Source organism: Anoplophora glabripennis, unplaced genomic scaffold (assembly GCF_000390285.2).
Source record: "Anoplophora glabripennis isolate ALB-LARVAE unplaced genomic scaffold, Agla_2.0 scaffold77, whole genome shotgun sequence".
NCBI lineage: Eukaryota > Metazoa > Arthropoda > Insecta > Coleoptera > Cerambycidae > Anoplophora > Anoplophora glabripennis.
In genome coordinates, this window is record NW_019416717.1 from 544,680 (window position 1) to 569,166 (window position 24,487).

Sequence of the window (24,487 nt, forward strand, 5' to 3'; positions counted from 1 at the left end):
AGCAAATCCAAGACGAGATGGCTGCTGAGCCTCAGTCGAAGAACCCTAAACCAAATGGTGGGGGTTCTGACAGGCCACTGCAGACTTAGGAGGCATTTAAGCTTAATAGGAGTTGAGGACCCTCTATGCCCGAAATGTGGCGAAGGGGAGGACACCCCTGTCCACCTTCTGGGACAGTGTGCAGCCTTTGTGTGAATAAGACATAAAGTCTTTGGTGCTGAAGAGCTGCAAGGGGCTGGGGTGAGAGACCAAAATCCTGGCGTTCATCAGGGCGTCGGATAGGTTCGAGGAGGGTCAGAGGCAGAGAGTGGTTAGGTGATGGGACGGCGGGGTAGGCAAAAAGGGCCCACTTGTGGCCTGATTGCCAGGCTGAGGCCGCCCCTTTTACTACTACCGCGTTTTCCACCTTGTTTTCAAACGTTAATTTAAAAATTGATTTCAAAAAGTTATATACCCTCTAATCAGTCGCTGTATTTTCTTCCGCAAATTTTGAATACTTACAGAGTTTTCTAGCGTCCGAATAGTTTCCACTAGCTTTAATTAGAAATAAATAGTTGTTTTTTTCAAAACTAACCTAAAAATCTTTTCTGTATTAGCGAAAAAGAAATTATTTTTAGTTCTTTGACCATTTGTCGCCAAGTTACAATCTTTTGAAAACCACCTACACATGTAGGATTTTTTTTATCGTTTAATTTTTGTAACTAGCTTATATAAGTGTGTACCAAAAATCAAGAATATAATAAATGTATATGTCATATCTTAAAAGTCATTGCCACTCTGAGCAAACTGGCACAAAGCATTGCTCTCTATGTACTAGCACAGAGCGACCTGCTAATCTGTAGGAACTATAAAAGCCTGGCATGTGTCCCATTAGACTAAATATATTTATTGAATTAACCCTTAATATATAATAAATAATTAAGATCATTCGTCAGTAAAATTACCAGACATATACCGGTTTCGAAGTTATGAGTTATCGTCAGTATCGTCGCTCCTATGGCGTACTGATAAGAACTTATAATTTTCAGAACTATTCTGTTAGGTGACTCTCCTGATGAATTCTCCTGTATGAAAGTTACTAGATATTGGAGGTGTAAATAATTTCTTAATATACAAAAATAAGTCAATATAGGTCGCACAGTCATCTAGGCTTGTAAGACTGGATGGGAAGCAAATAAAGAAATATTTTATAAATGTTGAAAATTTATCTTTTATCTAGATTTTAAGGGAGTTCGAGAAAATAAAATAGTTATTTACAAACAGTTGCATATCGACGAACCTGCTTTTTGTATCGAGACAGTCAAGACCACCAAGCTAGCGAAGTCATAAAAATATCATAGGTTTTGGCAGAGTGCATATTAAGTCTTTCTATCTATCTTAAAAGCTTGGCTTCCATTCCTAATCATTATCTTTGGATTAGTGTCACTTTTTAGATGTATTATTTTAGGGACCTAAACGATTCACGGACGCAATTATTTCACATCCATATTTACTTCACGTCAGCATTTACTTCACGTCCGCATTTACTTCACGTCCGCATTTACTGTACGTCCACATTTACTTCACGGGCGCTATAGCAGCATATAGTCACACGTGTTTTTCAAGGTCATAGGTTTTAGGTACTTGACATCTAAAAAGTAATATTTCTCTTCTGGAAGTGAGTTTGTAAAGTTGTATTTTAGCGTGAGATCGACGATGTTTCTTTTATCTTTTCCCCCACCTCCATGCTACTCTACTGTCTCGAACCTCTGCTTAAAAAAAAATACGGCAATCTTTTAATCCATAAATGGAGTGTGTTGTCTACCGTTTAGATATTATGAAATAATTTTCCCAGAGACCTATCTTTTTTCCTGAAAATAAAGAAACAACGTAGGAATCGCGATTTCAGAGAAGAATATAATTTTAATTGAATTTAACTGATAATTTAAACTTTAATTAGTTTTAATTAATCTTTAAATAAATTTAACTCATAATAATTACAAGAAATGTTGAGGAAAGCATTGCTTATTGGCTATTAGATGCTGGACAGGGCTTTAGTCAGCAGAGTAGTTGTTTCCCACAACATCATTAGTTAAAAATTTTCGTGTCTTGTAACACTCTGTAAACAGCTGTCTAATTCTTTGTTTTATCTTGATCGATTTTTGTGTGTAATCCGCCTTCGCTCACACCCCGGCCATCTTCGGGTTATCAACTTGGAACGTCGAAAAAGCGAATAAATTCGAGTTTTTTATGGCCGCCAATAAAAACACATGTCGTAAATAAGCCATTTTACGAACCTTCCACATTCATTTCGCGCAGGCCCATTACGGTTATTTGTTGATATGATAAATAATTACGTTAATCCCTCGGGTTCGTTTTAGCCGAAATATATGAAGACATAATTCTTAATTTAATAATTTAGAAGCCAAAACGGTCGGTAATGATGTCACATGATGCGCGACTGTCGCCCAAATTTGAATAATACCGTATTTTATGTAGCTGCATTCCACATTTCGAAGCCCATTTAATTACAAAGGGGCTCCCAGCCACAAAGCGAATACGTGTCTGTTGTAGCAGGACACTTCATATTTCCCACAATGTTTCCATAAAATATTAGCGTTTGAGTGGACCGAAAAATATTATTTTTTACATAACTCAATGTATTCTCCGTTTATACACCTACAAAATTTGTTTTCAACGTCCGAGCAAGACGATACGCTTTTTTTAACTTCTTTAAGTTCTCTCTTCAAATATGGAAAAAATAATGTTATCATTTTATAGATGTAGGTATACACGATGTATCGTGTATCGACAAATAACATTTATTTTGGTTAGCTGTGTATGTTCGATCAATCTTATCAATTACATTCTTGAATGTATCAAGAAAAAAAGTATTAATAGAAGAGGCAGCTTATGTGTCATCCAATATTTCATTATTCCTTACCTATACGGATGTTTTTTGGTCTGATATGATAACTCTATTACAGCGTTCCATTATTCTGATTTGCATACATTATCAAATGTTTGAATTATGTTTTAGTAAAACTGCCTTTTAGTATTTTTATTTTATTTACATATTTATAACATTTTCTTACGGAAAATTTTGTCCATACAGACTTATACAGGGTGTATCTAAATAACACCGAAAAAATTCAAGGGGCGATTCTCCGATGAAAATTAATAGGGGTCTTTGGTATAAAATTTTTTGAAAAAACCCTTCCCTGAAAAGTTACTCCCCTCCTAAAATTACAAAAAAAAATTGTTTTTCTTTTTTTATCTTCCATGTACATCAAGCTAAAGAAACCAAACTTGGTGAACATTATCTGTCAATAAAACTACACTTTTTGAATTTTTTTCAACCCTCAACTATTTTTGTAAGGGGTTGAAATAATCAACCCCTATGACATTTTTTCTTATAATTTTTTTTCGACAATTTTTTTCTTTTAAAAAATATGTCTAAAAAACCCCATTCATTTACTAACTTTTTGATCTCTTCAAGTTTCTTTGTCTTTGCCGAAAGATCTAGTGGCCTGTTCTTTACAATGGAATCCGTAGAAACAAATGTCAATGTCATTTATTGTTACTGTTTCTTACTATTTCACAAGTTTCATGATTTTGTGTAGAAAATATTAGTCAATCAACTATTTGGTTGAGTGTTTTTTAATAAAATGTTATTTAATATGACAATAAATGACATTGACATTTGTTTCTACGGATTCCATTGTAAAGAACAGGCCACTAGATCTTTCGGCAAAATACACTCGCGTTAAACAGCTCATCTTTTCAAAAATACGTTACAATACATTTATTTTTTTTTGTCATAAATCCTTAACTTTTCGAAGAAACTTGAAGAGATCAAAAAGTTAGTAAATGAATGGGGTTTTTTAGACATATTTTTTAAAAGGAAAAAATTTTATTGAAAAAAAATTATAAGAAAAAATGTCATAGGGGTTGATTATTTCAACCCCTTACAAAAATAGTTCAGGGTTGAAAAAAATTCAAAAAGTGTAGTTTTATTGACAGATAATGTTCACCAAGTTTGGTTTCTTTAGCTTGATGTACGTGGAAGATAAAAAAGAAAAACAATTTTTTTTTTGTAATTTTAGGAGGAGCGTAACTTTTCAGGGGAGGGTTTTTTCAAAAAAAATTTATACCAAAGACCCCTATTAATTTTCATCGGAGAATCGCCCCTTGAATTTTTTCGGTGTTATTTAGATACACCCTGTAGAGAGTCTGTTATTTTAAGATTTAGTTTCAAGTTTGAGATATTTGAGAAAATATAAAGATATTTAGAAATTATATTTTTTCTCAAGACAAATTTATTTGTTCTATTTTAAACTCTATTCAACAACTACCTTTTTTCTTTCAAGTATTTCTTTAATTACAAAATTAAAAAATGTTATATGTGTTATATGTTTGTTATAAGGACATTAGATAGAGCAACAGAATAGAAACATTTTAGTAATTTTCTGTATAAATTTTCTATACAATAATAAGTTTCTAAGAAGTATATAAAGTAAAGTATATAAAAACTGTTTTTATAAAAATTTCCATATCAAAATTTACATATTTTAGCAAAATTTTCCGTATCGTATTCATACAAGTAAAAGTTATTCAAATATTTGCACATATGAGACTAAATCATAATAAAATTTTAATAAAATCTATAATAAAACCTGTACAAACAAACAGAATATACGAGTATTAAAGAAAGTATGTATACCGCCGATATTTTTTTCTCCGGAGCATAATAAAATTGATGTTTATATGTGGCACAATATTCTCGATTAATTCCAGATAAAACTAGGACAAACTTTCGTATCATTGAAGTTGTCTACGAAATATATAGAAATAACACAGAGAAAATAACTTGGGAACTAGAAAAAGAGTAACTAAAAGGATGATAAAATGAATCGAATAGTAGAATTAGAACCGTAACATTAGGCAACTAGTGCCTTCTATTAGTGGGTAAACAGAAAGTTTTTTAATAAAATAGGAGCATGGTAACGTAAATATTGAATAGTGTATAGATTAGTTTAAGAAATAGCAAAAAAATACTTAAGTAAGAAGCTGAGGAGATGAGTAATATTATTAGTACTTAGGGTATATCATGTACTGGACAAACTTCTGTTTGGAAACCGTCGCCGTCGTTGATACTCTCTACGGACAGCTCGCAAATTTCCATTAGACAATCCATAAATGTAAACTATGTCGACATACTCTTTGATTGAAAATAGCACCGGCATGTTGACAGAAAAGGTATTACTAGAAACACTTTCACACTGTTTACTACATAAACTGACATTTATAAGTTTTTACATGTCAACTATCACTTGTTTTATCAACTAACATGTTCATAGCTAGCGAGATTGATATTAAAACATTTTTTCTAAACTTTAAAGGTCTATAATTCGGTAACCATTGAAAATTGAACCCATGTATATGTATTATAATTTTTTTATTTAGAATGATTTCTGGGGTTTGTTTCTTAAGTTGGTTCAGTACGTCATGTAACACCCTGTATAGTAGTAAGTACATCTGTGGGCAACATCCATTTGACATTTTCATGCTTCAATCCCTTTAAACGTTTTAGACCACAACTTTCTTTTGTCTACAACTGTAGAAGTACTACTGAGAATCCTACTTTGGAAGTTAATAAAATTAAAATTTCATTACTTCAGAGGTGTGGTGCGTATACTCTTCCACCATCATTCCATGAAATTGATTCCAAGTGTGAGAAAAAAACAATTCCCATTTATTTATTATTCAGAAAATCCCAAAGGATATTCTTAAAGGACATAAACTGCCCATAAATTGACTAATTAATAAACCTTACATATACTTGAAAGGATTAGCGAGTGGCGAGGAATTTAATTTGAGAAAACACTATAAAGGTTTGCGGAACGCCTAAGAAATATGAGGAAACAATAATCCTTTAATTTCATGCGAATTGATTTATTAACTGAAAACACGACGGAAGATAGGCAGACGCACTAGTATATGACGATAAAGTTGTAAGAAAAATTTGTGTTACTGCGATATTTACCGTTTTGTAATTATTTTCGGCTAGGGTATTAAGTCTCACACAGCAGCAACGTCATGTTTCTAATGCTAGAATTTCATTTTACACTAGCAATTAAGAATAATTGAACTTTAATCATGTTATGTATACGAAATAAATTATTATTAATAATAAACTTGTGGATGCTATATAAAGTACAGAAGACATTTCAATGTATAGAAGTAGCCGAAAATAATACTAGTTACCTACATCAGAATTATCGGAAATGTATAATTTAAGATATTAGTCAATTCTTATTGATTGATCGTTTTGCATTGATAATGGTATTACTTTATACGAATGGCAGATGATTTCTTTGGAGCAATATTAAGTCGGATACGATCATGATTGAAAATAGTTATTTACACCAATAAAGTCGACGACGATTTCGCGCCCGAGCGGAGCGAGGGCTAGCAATAGTCTGAGACTGGGCAAATTATACTTAACTGCTGTGTGGTGTATAACATTTTATCTGCTCCCATAGTTCTTTATGGTTCATGAAATAAAGACTAGGTTTTATTTTTTGACATTTCTTAATCAATTTATTTGGACATTATTCGACATATTGCAAAATCGCCTTAATTGTTTGGATTTTGTCGTTTCTAAGGTGTTGATAAACAAAGCTACATAAAAGTTGCAATTTTGCGGGTTTACATTTATTATTTTTAAATGAATGATTTTCAAATAGAAAGTGCAGCAAATGCTGCCTCCGAATTGTTATTGTCCGAGAAGTCGAAAGTGGGCTACGGACGAGCATATAGAAATTTCAAAGAATGGTGTCAGAACAAAAATACTGGTGTTTCTGAAATGTCACTGCTAGCATATTTCATGGAGAAGTCAAGAACTTTAAAGTTATGAAAACTTACTTCGGACGTCAGTTTCAAAATTCGATGACACTGTTGTAGTTACAATTCCAGATTCTAAAAATGGTATGTCACGTACGTTTACAATTATTTTCCGTCTGGGTTATGTTTTTCACCTAGAAATTCTCAAGAAATATATCAAGATTAGATTGGAAATTAAAACTGAAATTTCACGCTTTTTTTATGCGCTATCAAGCAGGTAGATGTTACAACCAACCAGTCGGCAAGAATACCCTTTCTATGATTCCTAATAAAATTGCACAGTTTTTGAAACTAGAACATCCTGAAACATATACAGGCCATTCATTTCGAAGAACATCGGCAACGTTACTGGCTAATAGAGGAGTTAATGTATTAGCGATCAAGAGACATGGTGGGTGGAAATCAGCCACAATTGCAGAAAGTTAAACTGATAGTTTAAGTAACAAAAATCAAATAGCCAACAGGATTCTTTACAATGACACTGCATCTTCAGGTTGTAGTAGTACGTCGCATCATCTTGAGCCTCCGGTGAATGAAATGTGGTCAACTCATTTTGACAAAATTGTGACAATTAGTAAACGCGAGGGGAATAATTAACCAGATTTTATAAATGATACTAAATGTAATAACTGTACAATTACTATAAATAAATATTTTTATTATGAATATGAAATATTTTAATTATTATGAATAAATATTCATAATAATTAAAATTAGCAGTCACAGTCCCTAAGTCGTTTTTTATCTATGAAGTGAATTTAATTATCAATTAAATATGAGTCTGTTATTTTTTTACGCTTGAAACAGATAGGTTTAGATTTATCTGACAAATAAGTTTATTAAGTGATAAAATCCGGCCTATTTTGAAATTATCGTTACTATATTCACCGATACCTGCAATTTTGCTTACAGGGTGGTCTTAAATTGTCTCCTGATATTTTCAGGATGGGTAGAATAAAAAAATAGCGGTACTGATATATAAACTTTTTCTCGAAAATGGGTAATTAAGGAGTTGTACTCTTTTAAACAGAATGGTAGATACATAATCTTACCAGAGATCCTTTTTTATCGTTTAAAATTAGACTTTGGTCATTTGAACATTACTGTTTACGTCCCACGTGTTGCGTAAGGGGTAGTTTTAGGTTAGGTTAGGTCATCTCATTGTTTTAAAATCAACTTTTTTATTTTTACCCCATTTTAAAAATTATTTAAAAAGTATTGACATCTATCTAAGAATAAAGTACTCTTGTATGCTCTTGTTCAATCGAAATGTTCTTGAGCAATTTGGTTTTATACAGGGTGTAACTTTAAACGGGTGCCATATTTATAAGGAGGCTATCTTTGGCCTTTAGAGACACACATCGTTTTCTCAAATTCTTGTCAGACATAATTTTTTTATTAACTCTTTTTTTGGTTCATATTACGCCACTGGACAACCGCGCGCACTAACCGCGGAAAAGGAAAATTAAATAAAAAGAATAAGCACATGCTCGAAATCGCCTCCATTGCTGTCTAAACACGCGTCAACACATCGTATCATGAACTGTCTTACCTTATTGAGATTCATGTTCTACTGTATGCGGTCTGTCGCGTTCTTCAGTCTTTAACATGGTAATAAAACAACACCGCACTATACAAATTCTATTTAGATTTCAGTAAAAGCTAATAACTTCACGCAGATAGCCACGAAATTGTCTACCGTATTACATTCACCTTAAAGTGATAAAATGGACACTAAAATAAATGTAATAAAATAAAACGGTTACGTATGCGGCTATTCTCGTTTCGCGCAATTGTATTTTGTCCATCTATTGGCATGTCATATCAAAAAGTCAATTTGCACATTCCAATCGTATAAACAAAGATCAAGCGCGTGATTTCGAAACTATTGGTCGAAACAGATCGATATCCCCATAATAGACAGAGCTTTGGGAAAATAGTAACAAAAATACGTACTATGAACATTTTATAAAACAGTAAACATTTTTTTAAGACACGAATCAGTTTTACTTACAATTAGTAAAGCTTGCCTAACCACATACCAATATTAGTTAATATTTAATAAATCATGCAAAAAGTATATAGTTTTGAATGCTTGGTGCTTCGTTCGCATTGACATTCAAAAATTATGTTAACTTTATAATGTGTACTCATGAAAAAATATATTCCATTGCAATTTCTACTCCGTTGGTTTTACATAGTTGCTATAAATACTGGTAATATTGATAAGCGCACTAATACAACTCGGTTCAACAACAGTTCGAGTACAGCTCAGTGTCGGCATCCCCAACGTTGCGCGATTGGTACTATCGAATAAAAATCCCTAAATCTTAACTCAATATTAATGCGTCATTTATAATCAACAATGACAAACCGTTATACCAATCACCAACCTGTGACACATAAAGTTACAATTCGTTTAAAGTACTTGTATTATGGGAATTAATAGTTCGAAATGTTTGACATTTCCATGAATACACGATCGATGTTGAGAGGTTTATTATTAAAGTGCAAATGCATGTAATGATGAATTTTTCGAAAACTGTTCGATTAATTCAAATTGGTGCCGTAAGTTTAATTTTAAAATAGGATGAAGATATTTAGAAACACCTAAAATTTCGAATATAATATGTCTATCTGTCTAAAGTGATACCTATATCTTCGTTATTAAAAGAGTTTATATAAGAAGGTATCCTTAATTTTTGAGGTACTATCCTGAAAATATCGGAACCGCATATATCAGCGAAAAACTGTTGCATATCACCTGTCTTTCTACATCTTAATTCATTATTAACGTCACCTAACTTTATCTAAAGCAATTTAATAAACGTATTTGGACAGAAACGAGTGTTGTGTCTCAATCGTACAAGTATATACGACCTTTCCGATGGAATGCTAATGTAACTCGGAAAAAAAACATTAAAATCGACAAGTTCAAGCAACTTTTTTCCCAAATATTTAGACGCCGACGTAAACTCGTAAATAAGGTAACGATCGAACCGATTTACCAATTAGATAGCCCATCTTGACCGAATATTTGCCAATAGCATCAACAGTTCCAACATTATCACGGCTATACACTATTTAATGGTAGTTCTCTAGTTTTACGCGTTCCCACTGAGGTATTATAATTACAATTAGTAAAGTGGAGCAAACATAAAGCGTTAACAACTAGTATAAAATTTAGCGAAAACTAATTATCAATACAAGTTTATCTGAAGCAATATTTGAAATATAATAATAAACCCGGTTTTATGGCCCTGGAATACAATGCCGCGGCGCTTCACCGCCCGAGTTGTATCATTAGAAGGTTGCTAACTGAATTTGTGACCAGAAATTTATTGTTTTGTTGCAGTTATATGGCCCCAGATAGGAGCAGTTTTATATTTTAAGACTGCTACATTGTAAACGGTGGAAATTGAGGACTGCCTGCCGCGCCGTTAGACCGTTCTAGTGGCCAATTTACTTAGAATAAAATAGAAAACGCTTAGGAGCTTTAGAATAAATAAAACAAAGTTGCAAAAATTAATAATAATTGACAGTCTGTGGCCGAGCGGTTCGAGGCGTCAGTACTTGAATCGATGAATGCCACTGTCGCGAGTTCGATCCCTGCGGCCGTAAGACCGTAGATCAGCTGTTTTCGTAGAGAGAAATTAGGTATTCCTTCTGCGGGTATGGTAGGGTGGAAGAAAGTTGGTTTGGATCAATGTGAGTGATTCATACCGGTCGGCCTTTGACCATCCCCCTCATAGTTGCACTAAATGGTGGTTAGGGCTTACCAACGTAAGTCGTTCCTGGGCGCACATGCGGCCTACTGAATAATAATACACCGCCCCCTCTTCCGCACAAGTCTCCGACTTCTCGACTAACCCTTGTGATTATAATGAAGGGAAGAGAATTATTATTATTATTATTATTACTATTAAAATATATTGAACCCTAAAATGTGATGTATATCAAAATTACAAATATACAGGGTGTTCCATTAAAAAAAAATTTGGTTTATATATGCGAAATGCAAGTCAATTTCAAACTTAAAACTTGAAATTTTGGAATACTATTTGTAAATATGTAGTAAAAATCTAAATTTTAACACAATTTAGATTTTTACCAAGTACTTGGTGGTAAACTATCAGATTTCGTATAAGCTTGGGCGGTCTAAAAAGTAAAAATAAAACACTAGGCAGAAAATATGTTTCTAAAACTTACTGCATACATGTTAAACTTACAAAATTTCAATGATGACATGATAGATATAGAAAACAGACATTTTATTTAACCTATTTTCGTAATATTCATACCCCGCCGCTGGACAGGCTAGTGTAATCCCAAACAACGGTCGCACTAGCCGCGCGCGCATTGTTGTCAATTCTAATTTTTCTTGATACATTAAGTTTAAGTTTTTTCTTTAATATAACATAACAGTTTAACAATAAAGGCACACCACAAACAAACCGTACAATTAAACACTAAAAAAATAACTTTATAAGGTTACACACTTACATTAGACAAGACGGCACTAAATGCTATAAATTTTAACCAAGGTTGGCAAATATCATGATATTTATATAAATATCAAATATCGGATATATATCTTGATATACATATATCCGATATATATCAAGTCTTGATATTTATTTTTTTAATTAATTAATTTATGTATAATTTTATAGTAGCGAAATAAAATTAAGAAACTGTTTAGGTAAATATTTTTAGTCCAATTATCAAAAACAAGAACGAAAAAATAAATACGAAAGTACTACGAAAACTAACCAATTTACACCAAGTCAACATAAATTTCATAAATATTAAAACAAATATAAACACACAGCACCTGCTCAAATTGACTAACACCTGGAGAAATAATGAAATAAAAATATTCATTCAATTTTACTTTGTTGAAAAATTCGGGGAATCGCATAAATAAACACGTTCGTCAACGATTAGCATACGGTTTTGCTGTCATCTGTTAAAAGTTTTAGCAACTTTAAACCAGTAGGAATCATTTAAATTTTTATAAATATCATGATATATATCAAGGAAGGAATAAATATCGTGATAGATATCAATGATATATATCGGATATATATATATATATATATATATATATCATTGATATATATGTTAGATCTAATTATTAAAGAGGGATGTCATCCACTACGTCGCTATTACTGAGTCAGTCAGAACCCCTTTCGGAATGCGCGAGCAGTCGAGGTCAGCCGATGGAGCGCGGTCCGCGGGGTCAGCGAGCACGGGAGTCAGTCTCGGGATTCACCAGGGTCCCGACATAGCTAATAAACAAGAGACAACTCTGTCGTTTGAGGGAATAAACCGATTGTTGAAATTATGTGTTTTAATCGGGGGTGAAAACCCCCGTGTTTCTAACATCAGAAGTGGGATGCACCCCGTGTACCTTAGCAACCCTCAATAGTTGTTAACATATATCATGCCAACCTTGATTATAACCCATGTATTAGTTTTACTTACAATTAGTAATGCATTTTTTATCCACTACCAACTTTAGATAATTAATATTTAATTAAAGATACAAAAAATGTAATTTTTTAAAATACACTGGAATGTTTTTTAATGTTCAACGTATTCATGTGAATAAAATATGGTGACTTTAAAATAACATGTCGCAAAGCCGTGCAAAAACAATCTGTTTTTATAAAATTATTTTCCATAGCCGTTTCGTTCTCTGCCACTTCTTTAGTTTCTTTTGGCGGAAAACTTATTTCTTTAATTTTGTCGCCTTCTAATACTTATCCTGGACCTTACACTGACCGTTGTATTCTGTTTGCAGATTAATGGAAAGGGAAGGAGTCATGTAAAGAGACCAATCGCAGGGAGAAAAGAAGAAACATGATGGGTTGGCAACCGAGCTGTGTTCTTCTCAGAGGCCTGATTCTGCTCACGTTCAGCTACCACTGGTTCGCGCTGGCTACCCTACCGAGCACCGCCAAGTTCTACACCATCCACTGGAACTCCTCCAACCCCATTTTCCGCATAGACAACACCGACAACATCATAGACGTCAACAGGAACAACGTCAAGTTCGACTACGATCAGGTGAACCTGATCTGTCCCGTCTACATGCCAGGCACCAGGGACGAGGAGATGGAGAAGTATATCATCTACAACGTCTCGAAGGACGAGTACGAGACGTGCAGGATAACGAATCCCAACCCTAGGATAATCGCAGTGTGCGACAAGCCATATAAGTTAATGTATTTTACTATTACTTTTAGACCGTTTACACCTCAACCTGGCGGGCTGGAGTTCCTACCAGGTAATTGATTTTTTTTAACCAAGAATTGAGTAATTGTTAATATGTAAATAACGTTATTAAGTAACTTCAGGATGAAATGCGTATATTAAAGCTACATTCGTAAACTCACAAGATATATATTTAGAGTTCTCAAAATCTATAACCAGAGCCTGCTTTGAACAAATCTTTCATCTCGTCTCCCGCTACTTGCTGTCGACTGGGCTAGCCTCCTCTTTTGAAAGACCATCTTGTGTTACCGTTTATAGCTGCGCACGGACCATAATTATTTAAATTTAAAAGGAATAATTCCACAAAGTTCTTAACTAAGGGCCGGTCTGTTATTTCTTTAAGACATTACGAGTCGTCATAATGTCCGACATTACCTCCAGTTTTCAGGTTGTTTGCGGCCAGTAGGCATCAAATCTAAAGACGTGTTCCATAAACGAGACAATTTGACACAGACAACTTGTGACTCATTGAATTAAAAATAAATAAAACTAGAGACCTCTTTAAAAATGCACGGACCATATTGATAAATAAATAGAAAGTTATACTAAACACTTACAATTAGATCAGTCCTGTGAGTTTAATTTTTTATTGTTAGAAACACACTCATTATCAGCGAATATTATAATATATTGCATTAAATACAAGTTTTTAGTTTGAAATATAAAAAGTTTATAAGGCATCATTAAATACAAGTTTTTAGTTTGAAATATAAAAAGTTTATAAGGCATTTAAAACAGTTAGTTAATAAGGGCGTCTGCCGTCGAATGTTGAATGCCGAGTGCCGAATGGTGAATGCCTGGTTCCATGTGTCTTATCTGCCCTAGCCGAGGAATTTGTTTATTTTACTTAGCCCTTGCCTCTTGGGTTAAGTGTTCAGATTATCGGTCTTCGCTCGATTTCTAACATTATACAATAATACAATAAATGTAATAATATGTGTAATTTGTGAGATCTGTAGACGTCGATCTCGATGATCTTGGCGGTCTACAAACGTCGAAAGTAAGTAAATGTCAGGTTTACTTTAACCGATCTGGTATAGCAATGGTCAATTGTAATGAAAATAATTGTCGAGTAGTTGCTTACCCTAGCAACTAAACTGATGCTGCGCCACCTGCTTCTTAAATATATTATTGTATTTATTTTTCATTACCAAAGTTGGATTAGTTCAAATATTTTAATATACCGGGTGATTCAGTTTGGTATTCGCGGCCCTGTATTTCTTTTATTTTAACAAATAGCTCTAATAAACCCTATATATTTTTAAATCGCCGCTCAAACTCTATCAAATGACTTTATTAGATCGTCTCCATGGTAACATATGTCAAAATTGCTATAATCAATTGTTTTTGTTCAAATAGCACACTATATATTTTTTTATCAATTCTGGAAGATATAATTTTTTCTGCGTTCAGCTATGTAAGGAAGTCTATAGTTTCATTAGAAATATTGCTAGAAAAATAGCAAAAAAGATGAAGCTTTATTCTGAAAAATGATAGCCAGCTGCGGAAACTAGTTACTATGTTTTTTAAAGTAACATATTTCATTATTAATACGATAATAATATAACAATTTAAAACAATACTTATTTCAAATGTTCAAAATGACCTCCATTTGCTTCCAAACACAGAGTAGCTCTATTTATCACTCCCTCTCTACAAACACATTCTAGTGTTTCTTCATTTTATCTCTGACATTCTACTCTTATTCTGTTTTTAAGGTCGTCAATATCATTCAAAGGCGATTTTAGGTATGGTCAAAGAAAGAAATCTGTAGAAGTGATATCCAGAGATCTAGCAGGCTATTTAACATCTTTATCGAATGTTCTTCATCTCTTGCCCTTCTGGGTTTACAAACCCTTCTTTTCTTTTGAAAACTTCCATCTGCCCCCAAATTGCTAGCTAACATTCCGAAAATTTTAGCTGATGGAAGTTGTCTCTGGAGAAAACGATGTTGGTATAAATACCTGCAGCTTTAGCGTTCTTTCGATACTCTCCATAAATTAAAATCATATCTAGTTTTTTATGTTATAGAATTATAGATAGAATAGGTAGGTACAAAATGTCAATTATTTTGACAAACCGTTATTTAGAAATGTCATAATTCAGTTGTTTCCGCAGCTGGCTATCATTTTTCAGAATAAAGCTACTGAAAGTAAGGTTAATCATTTTTGCTGTTTATCTATCAACATCTCTAATGAAACTATAAACTTCCTTATATAGCTGAACGCAGAAAAAAATATCTTCCAGAATTGATAAAAAAACATTGTATGCCATTTGAAAAAAAAAAAAAAAAAGTTGACAATAGCAATTTTGACATATTATGTTATCATGCAGACGATCTAATAAAGTAATTTGATAGAGTTTGAGCGGCGATTTAAAAATATATATAGGGTTTGTTATAGCTATTTGTTAAAATAAAAAAGATACGAGGCCGCGAATATCAAAATGAATCACCCGGTATATTTAAATAAATGTCAACATAGACATTTTCTTATTTATTTTGAGGTGTTACGTCGCCAGGTATAGTTTGGTTTGTACAATGCGGAACACCCTGTAGAAAGGGGGTCTTTAACCGAGCCCTTGGAAACGTTTTGCTAGCTAGGAAATAAAATAAATTCATTATTTCATATCATGTTAGAATATTTGTTTCTTACTATCACATTGTTCAAATATTTTTATGACACCACCGAATATGATAAATAATAAAAAAAGTTCGTGGAAATTGACCACGAAAGCTAACGGAAATATGTTTTTGATCACATAGACGTGATAAAGGGAATAATCCGGAAGTTATAAAAGTTATAATTATTTTTTTAGGAGCATAAAAAAAAATTATTAATATGGTACATGTCGTAAAACTAACTGTTCCCAAAGTGAATATAAATGCATTAGTTGCCCTGTTATCTGCCCTCAATTGTGAAGTAAAATAGATGTGTGATTCACCTATCTATAAAAGTGTTTACCTTTCCCCATGGTATTGCCCTCTACACGTATTCTTTTATTAGAATCATTATTAATATTATAAGTAGTGATTTATAGAATGCGTTTTTAATAATCTGGGTATTTTAATAGCTCTTCAAGAGTGGATGGGTTTAGATTCTTTGTTTTGCGCAATTTGCCAACGTTATGACTATTTATTTAGATTTTATCAATACTGATACATAATTAGACCAGTGCTTAAGCCTTCAAAAATGGTAAAATGTGAAAAAAAAAATTATAGTAGGATGAAACCCATTGAAAAAGGAAGAGAATATAACAGAAATGAAAGGAAAAATAATTTACGGGCGATCTGAGGTCGGGAAGGGGAAGGGGGTGAGTTTTTAAGGGTAAAAAACGGTTTATCTTGATTTCCGAAAAAACTACAAGTCTTATGGAAAAAAGTTAGATGGCAAAGTTGTAGGTAATAAAAAGATCTACATCTTTTGTATTTACACTTTTGTCACATAACCTCAAAATTTATGTGAAAAATTGAAATAACAAAGTTTTTGGATTTTTAATTTTCTTTTGCAAAAAAATTTTTTTCCACAAAATTTGGTGAAAATTTACCTATTTATGTCCCAAACACGCTGTAATTTTTTTGTTTTGAAATATTTACTTTTTCACCTAATTTTTACTTAATATCGAAAAGGCACCCTAATTTTCAATCGAAAATTCTCACGTCAAAATATCTACTTTTTTAAAAACGTCGGTGGGCTTTTTCTTCCTTGAAATCTCTACTTTCTGATGGTGTAAAAAAATATACATTACTATGGTGTTTTCTCAAGAAATGGAAAGAAACAAAAAAACTAGAATCCAAAAATTTTTTTCTAATCATTCTGTACAATTTTGAGCTATTTATTAATATTTACACTAATTACTCGAAAAACGTAAGATTCCATGTTACATTGATAAACAAAAAAATTACAATTCCATAAAACAAAGATTGCAAAAAACATACGAAAATAGTTCTAAATATTAAAGATAGGATTTAAAGAGGATTTTATCTAAAAAATGTGACTGCAGCTATTTTTTACGATTGTACGATTTACATGTATATTTATATATTATGAGATTTTCTATGACATAAATGTTTTTAGAATTTAATAAATCAACTTTTTTACTGAAAAAAATAGCAGCAGTCACATTTTTTAAATAAAATCCCCTTTAAATCCTATCTTTAATATTTACAACAACTATTTTTGCTTGTTTTTTGCAATCTTTATGTTTTATGGAATTGTAATTTTTTTGTTTATCAATGTAACATGAAATCTTACGTTTTTCGAGTAATTAAAGCGTAAATTTTAATAAATAGCTCAAAATTGTACATAATGATTAGAAAAAATTTTTCGGATTCTAATTTTTTTCGTTTCTTTGCATTTCTTGAGAAAACTTACTATAGTAATGTATATATTTTTTTACACCATCAGAAAGTAGAGATTTCAACGAAGAAAAAGCCCACAGACGTTTTTAAACAAGCAGATATTTTGACGTGAGAATTTTCGATTGAAAATTACGGTGCTTTTTCGATATTAAGTAAAAATAAGGTGAAAAAATAAATATTTCAAATCAAAAAAATTACATGTTTGGGACAAATAGGTAAATTTTCACAAATTTTTTTTTTTGTAAAAGAAAAATAAAAACCAAAAACTTGGTATTTGAATTTTTCACATAAATTTTGAGGTTATGTGAAAAAAGTGTAAATTCAAAAGTTGTAGATCTTTTTATTACCTACAACTTTGCCATTTAACTTTTTTCCATAAGACTTGTAGTTTTTCCGGAAATCAAGGGAAACCGTTTTTTACCCTTAAAAACTCACCCCCTTCCCCTTCCCGACCTCAGATTGCCCGTAAATTATTTTTCCTTTCATTTCTGTTATATTCTCTTTATTTTCCAGTGGGTTTCATCCTATAATTTTTTTTGGTTTCGAAAATTATCCATCCTGGTCTAAATAGAAAAGAAAGATATCAATAATGATGAAGGCTAAATTTTGTCATAAGAGTATATTTTGCAACAAGAGATAAAAATGCCATTTTTTGCGGGAAGGGGCAAAATGTTCGCTGTGAAGATGAAATTTGTCAAGAAAAATGTTATTACAAGTTTTTTTTAATATTTAAATAATTATGTGTAGAGCACGTTCCATTGAAATTTAATTTTGAGTGTTAATTAAAACAACATAAGTTTTTGTTAATTATTGTTCTGAGCACACAGTTTGTCACACAACGCAATTATATGGGCAGGGTCAATAGAATGTTATTTTTAATAACAACAAATGCTCCTTTAGTTCAGCAAATTAATTCTTAATTAAGGCTTACATTATAAGTAAAATATTTGCAGTGACTAATTCGACGGCCATTCACACAATTATTGCACATTATATTATTTGAAATACTTGTGGTTGTAATTCCGTTTTATCGCCCGTCTTCTTCACAATCATGACGGGAAATGTCAATGTATACTCATATATATGAATTGTTAATTGACTATATAACATGTTAAGTGCTTTTGTAGTTTAATAATAATACTATGTAGGTAATGTCCTGAAATTCCAGTACCTACGCCTAACTAGCTGAAGTATGATTCATTGTTTTGGATAAAAATCCGTTTTATATTTTACGCCCGTCAGAATGTCCATAAAGATAAGATTTGTTTTTATTTATTGAAGAATATTTTAGATACAGAAATTTTATTGACCGACAATTTTTTAAGGTTTTTACATTTGAATATAAAGATAAGTGTTCAATAAAGTAATACAGTCACACTGCCCGCGTGATTTTACAATTGGTGGCTTAATATGTCTTTCATGTAAATGTTAAAATTTGTTTTTAAATCCTCAGTTCTGTCGTTTTATTCTTAGCTCAATCTTTTACGGTACACAAAAAAAATAAAGCACAATTTTTAAAAAATATGATGAGCAAGATATTTTCAGACAATATTCAATAAGGCATGACAAACATAACTCCCGAACATATGTTCCAAAACGTTACTACTTTCCAAAGTCTAATTATAATGTATCTGCCAAAACACACTAATATAAAGTAATGTAAACAGTAATAAAGTCACTTCCTTCGAGGAGTGTCACTTTATATTTAGCCTAGGATATTTTCATTTTAACTTCAAACGGCAAGAAAAATAATCAATAGCCATCCCCATACTTTTATGAATAATTAAAAATCTGGGGACTGCCATAAAATTATAGTGTCACCACTGAGAAAAATGTTGCAATGTATGAATAATCAATCTAATTTATTAATAATAGATCATTGGTGAAAAATCAATATCCACCATTTTGACATGATATTATTATACAGGGATTTATTACTTATTGAACAATTTCTATAAAGTGAACTTTAGTTGTTTCATCGCTTGAATAAATTTAAAATTTACTGAAAATCATCAACATGTACTTACCAATAAACATTCTTAGGGTTGCCAACATTGAGTCGATGTTAAGCTAAAGAAATATTATTCGAAACAACTTTCACATGAAGAAAAGTCGAGAGGATGACATAGATTAACATGTGTTAATAATTTTAGAACAATAATTATAAATACAAAAATATTTTTTTTGTAATAGGTATTTCTAATATAAAACAACTAAATATGTGTTTGTTCCATAACATGATATAACTTTATCTATTATTATTTTTCCTGTTTTTTAACGACTTTGTTTCACTTATTATTAAATATTTTTAAGCTTCAGAAAATGTTTTAAATAATGAGTAAATAAGCAAAGTTATCGCTTTAGATTTGTTATCGTTGTGTATTACAAAAGAATTCAAAAGAAAGTCATTTTTTCTGCATCCAATTTAGCAGATTCATGTAGTTGTATAGTCTCTGAAGTCAGTTGAACATGTAAAAAAACGCCTGGCAATAAAATTTAATGACTTTCATAGCGTCCCTAAAAAAGTTTTCTGCTAAAGGTAAAAAATTATAATAATCTGTATTCAGGGTGTCCGGAAATTATGCGTCAAGACTTCAGGAGGTGATTCCTCACAAAAAATTAGGGTCACAAACTCCTATAACAATTTTTCGAAAACTCAATATTAACGGAGATATAGGGTGTAAAATTTTTTTTTATTTTTAGTTTTTCTTAGATAACTTTTTTATTTGTGATTTGATTTTTTCCAAGTCTTTCCTATGTATTACTAGTGCCCTTGTAGATTTATGTTCCAAATATGATGCAAATATTCCAATGCCAAAGGGCCTAACCTGACCTTAATCTTCGAACGATGGCCCACAACTTTTTGTTTTCACCGCTTTATAAATTTGAACAGCACCATGTTAAAGAGTATCAAAAATTATTTAAAAAAGTACCTCTTGTTGCGATACAATAAAATAAACTGTTTCTGAGAAAAACGACTTCAAACATTTTCATGTGTTAACGTTGTTTTAAACTGATATTCACAGTTTCAACTCATCAATACAAAATTTATTCACTAACTACATTATTAAGTAATATTTTTATTTAGCCTGTGCTCTTATAATAAGTTCTCGAAATGTTGTCCTTCCATTTTGACACACAAATTCATTCTTCTCAGAAAGTTGCGACGAACCCTGAAGAATATGCCCTCTTTTGCTCTTATTATTGCAAAACTGTCAATAATTCGTTGCCTCAGCTCTTCCATGTTATTTACAGGCCTTCTGTATACCAGTGACTTAACATAGCCCCAAAGGAAAAAGTGGACCGGGTTCAAGTCGGGCGATCTGGCAGCCCACTCTATGAATCCGCCACGCCCTATCCACCTCTCAGGGAAAATTTCATTGAGGTGCTCTCTCATCGTTAAACTGTAATGAGGCGGTGCACCATCATGCAGTAGCCACATTGCACGTCGCACTCCAATAGGAACGTATTCCAACAAAACTGACAGATCATTTTGTAGAAAGTGTAGGTAAACCTCACCACCAAGCCTTTAAGGAAAGAAATGTGGCCTGACTAAATGATCACCCACGATGCCAGCCCATACATTCACAGAAAATTTATTCTGGAACCCACGTTCCACCACTAAAAGGATTCTCGTCACACCAATAATGTTTATTATGTAGATTTATTACACCATCATGTCCGAATCCAGCTTCATCCATGAAAAGAATTGAATTGATGAAATTTTCTGTTGCCATCATGAAGATTTATAATTGTCCTGCAAAAATTCAGTCGTGCAATCGGATCTCTAGGGAGTAGGGCTTGGACCTTTTGATAGTGGAATGGATGCAAATTTCATGGACTGAGCTTTTGGGAATATTTTCCTGCGATGTAATTAACCTGACGCTTATATTAAAAAAAAATTTTTGACACCCTGTATCACCGTTAATATTGAGTTTTCGAAAAATTTTTATTGGACTTTGTGATCCTAATTTTTGTGAGGAATCACCTCCTGAAGTCTTGACGCATAATTTCCGGACACCCTGTATAATGTGTAGAAAAATTCTATTATATGTTCATCTGGCCAACAACGTATTGTAATTATTTATGACCTCAAACAATTTTATTATATTGATGGTTAATTTCGTTTTGTTCCATTTCAAATGGTCTCCAAAATGCCATGTTGTAATATTATTTCTCCCTTTCGCAATTGCAATATGAATGACTAATTGAAAGTGCCTATAATAAATTAAAATTACGTGAATCACACCAAATTCCGCATTGCTGCACTGCACTGCTGGGCAATTTGTCAACGACTTGTCAACAGCTGAGATTTATTGCCCAGTGGTCCACTGTAGCTGTTTGGATTTCGTTTGCCTGTGCTCACATTCTGCAACTGGGCGTATACATTTCTACTACCTCCACGTTTAGTTCGACCAGACCTGTATATGGGTATGGCTAAAAAATATGGGAACAAGTTTTTCAAATATTTCAATGCCAAGTTGCTGCGTCAGCGATCGAACCTGGTACATACTGTCAACCTCTTGCTTCTTCAATTAATATTGGAAAAACTACACATTCTGTTTATAGCTGGGTTCTAGAAGTTCTACTTTTTGGAGAATTTCAGCAGTGTCCTACCAAACTATCAACCATTCAATAAAACTAACACTGCCAGCATTTTCGTGGGTATTCAAATATGTTATTTTAGATAGGTATTTATTTTTAAATGTTGATTCACATTATTTTATTCTTGGAAATTTTCTTGGGTAAAAAAGCTGCGTCTAGGAAAAAGTATAAAAAATTCTCAATATTCCCAAAGGGGACCAATACATCCAATACATAAAGAACAAATTTTCTTTGATGGGTGAAAAGGAGTCGCCATAATTTCCATTTCTCACAGCATTTTTACGGGTACAATTTTTTTTATATGTACTTTTTAAGTTTCTTGTCACGTACAGAAAATTAATTTAGTTTATTTAGTTTAAATTATGCAGAAACTTATGCATTGTACAAGTCTTGATCATAATTTTAAAAACTCACGTTATTTCTTCTAATGTCTTTTAATTTGCAGGTCACGATTATTATTTCATTTCCACGTCCACAAGTGACGACTTACATAGGAGAATAGGAGGCAGGTGCACGACCCATAACATGAAAATAGTGTTCAAGGTGTGGGGCCCGCCGTCGATGCCCGCCACATCCCAGCCTACCGTAGTCACATCGAAGCCGACGTGGTGGTCGGTGACATCGCAGCGAACGACATCAACGAGTACCACGACAACCACGAGTACGCTGTCCCCCACGACTACCACGAAAAAATCTAAAACGTACAATAAACATCCTAACGAAGTGGTGAAAAGTGAGGAACTGACCCTAGGTGGTGCCACACCTGGCGCTAAAGTTAATTTAATAGTTATATGTGTGGTGTCCACCTTAGTGATTGCAATGCGATGAAATTTTTAAACCCCCTCCGGTCCTAAAGCAAGAACTTTATGTGTTCCCTTTGTATGTTTATATTCCGAACTGTCTAACGACCTAAAACTATCCTAATTTTATAAATATATACATATACATAATGGTAACTATTAACTACTAAGATAAATTATTTTTCCAATTTGGTTTCTGGAATTTTACCACCCAAAATAGTTTATTAAGTGATTTCGAACGTTATGTATTTTTATACCTGAGGTGCTTGTTGAGGTTCCAAAAAAATAATATCCGTTAAAGATCTGCAAAAGACATTAGTTTTAATATTTAATACATCTAGCGGGAGCAAGTTTTGTTTCAAAAGATCTGCAAATATTTAATTTTTTTTCGGGATAAATTAAGTATTCTAATTTAAAAATATATCTGCCTTATTAGTTTACTTAAAATCATAACTGTGATATTCTAATTTTTAGCTTTGTATAAAATATTTGTAGAGTTCTTAAAACTACAGAAAGTAATGAAAAGGTGGGAATAATAAAATTATATTTTTACCGATTGATTTCCAAAAAAAAAGTCCTTTTCCATAAGTGCCTGCACCGATAATTTTATTTATTCTTTTTGTACCTGCAGTTCTCACAATTCACAGTAAAATTGATCCTAGTGCCTTGTAAATACTGCGACATTCTTTGGTTTTTAAATTTCTTTTGATATGTTGCAGTAAAATCAGGTAATCGAAACGGCCACGATAAAAGAATTCTTCGTTTTCACGTTCACGTTCTTCATTATTGTTTAACAAGTTATTAATTTTAGAAATAAGGAAATATAAAAATTCAAGCACATACTTGTCATTTTTTTTAATGGGAAACCTCACCTTTTCAAATAATTTTAACTCGTAAGGATCGCATACAGAACAACTAACAAGGAGAAGGTAAGGTAATCGGATTTTTATAATTTTTGATATTTATGTGTAGTTTGGACCTTGAATAAGAATTTTCTGAAGGAGTTCGACGCAACGTTCATAAATTACCGGGATAATCGATTTTGAAGTTTTACCTGCCAGCTAACACCACTAGATGCGACACATTCTTCAACTGGGAACGTGGCCTAGTTGGTAGCGTTCGGGTGTGACAGTCACAAAATCGGTGGTTCGAGTCTCGTCGCGTGACATTTTTTTTTTTTTTTTCAAAACGCACCATATAGTTTTTTTATTCTTTTTCTCGTCTCGAAAATTATGAACAAACGAAATATTCTAATGACTATTTATGTATATGTTTAAAATATTTCATTAAAATGCACGATTGGTTGATAAACAATATTTATTATGATTTAACAATAAGGTTTCTTTAAAAAAAAACAAACGAGGTCAGGTGGGATGTTTTTTTATTTTATTTTTAGTATTTGACATTTTACGCAGTGTGGCATAAGCCAGAATGATAGTTATCATAGAAACATGGAAAGCAGACATTTTTTAAACATCTAGCATGTCATGTAAATGTTATGTTTTTACAGGCGCATTTTGTTTTCAAAATATCGACGTCGAAGCAAATTTCGTTAACA

The 24,487-nt window shown here is 32.3% G+C and overlaps 1 protein-coding gene across 3 annotated transcripts in view; it reads left to right on the forward strand.

Annotated features, from left to right (window-relative positions):
• Positions 1-24,142, forward strand: part of LOC108911518 (ephrin-B2) — a 382,567-nt gene extending 358,425 nt beyond the window's left edge. For all 3 annotated transcript variants that reach the window (XM_018716482.1, XM_018716483.2, XM_018716484.1), the window contains 2 exons: positions 12,692-13,177; positions 22,575-24,142. In XM_018716482.1, coding sequence (XP_018571998.1) covers positions 12,751-13,177; positions 22,575-22,957 — 810 coding nt within the window. In that variant the 5' untranslated portion in view covers positions 12,692-12,750 and the 3' untranslated portion in view covers positions 22,958-24,142. The remainder of the gene's footprint in view (positions 1-12,691; positions 13,178-22,574) is intronic.
• Positions 24,143-24,487: the final 345 nt, after the last annotated feature.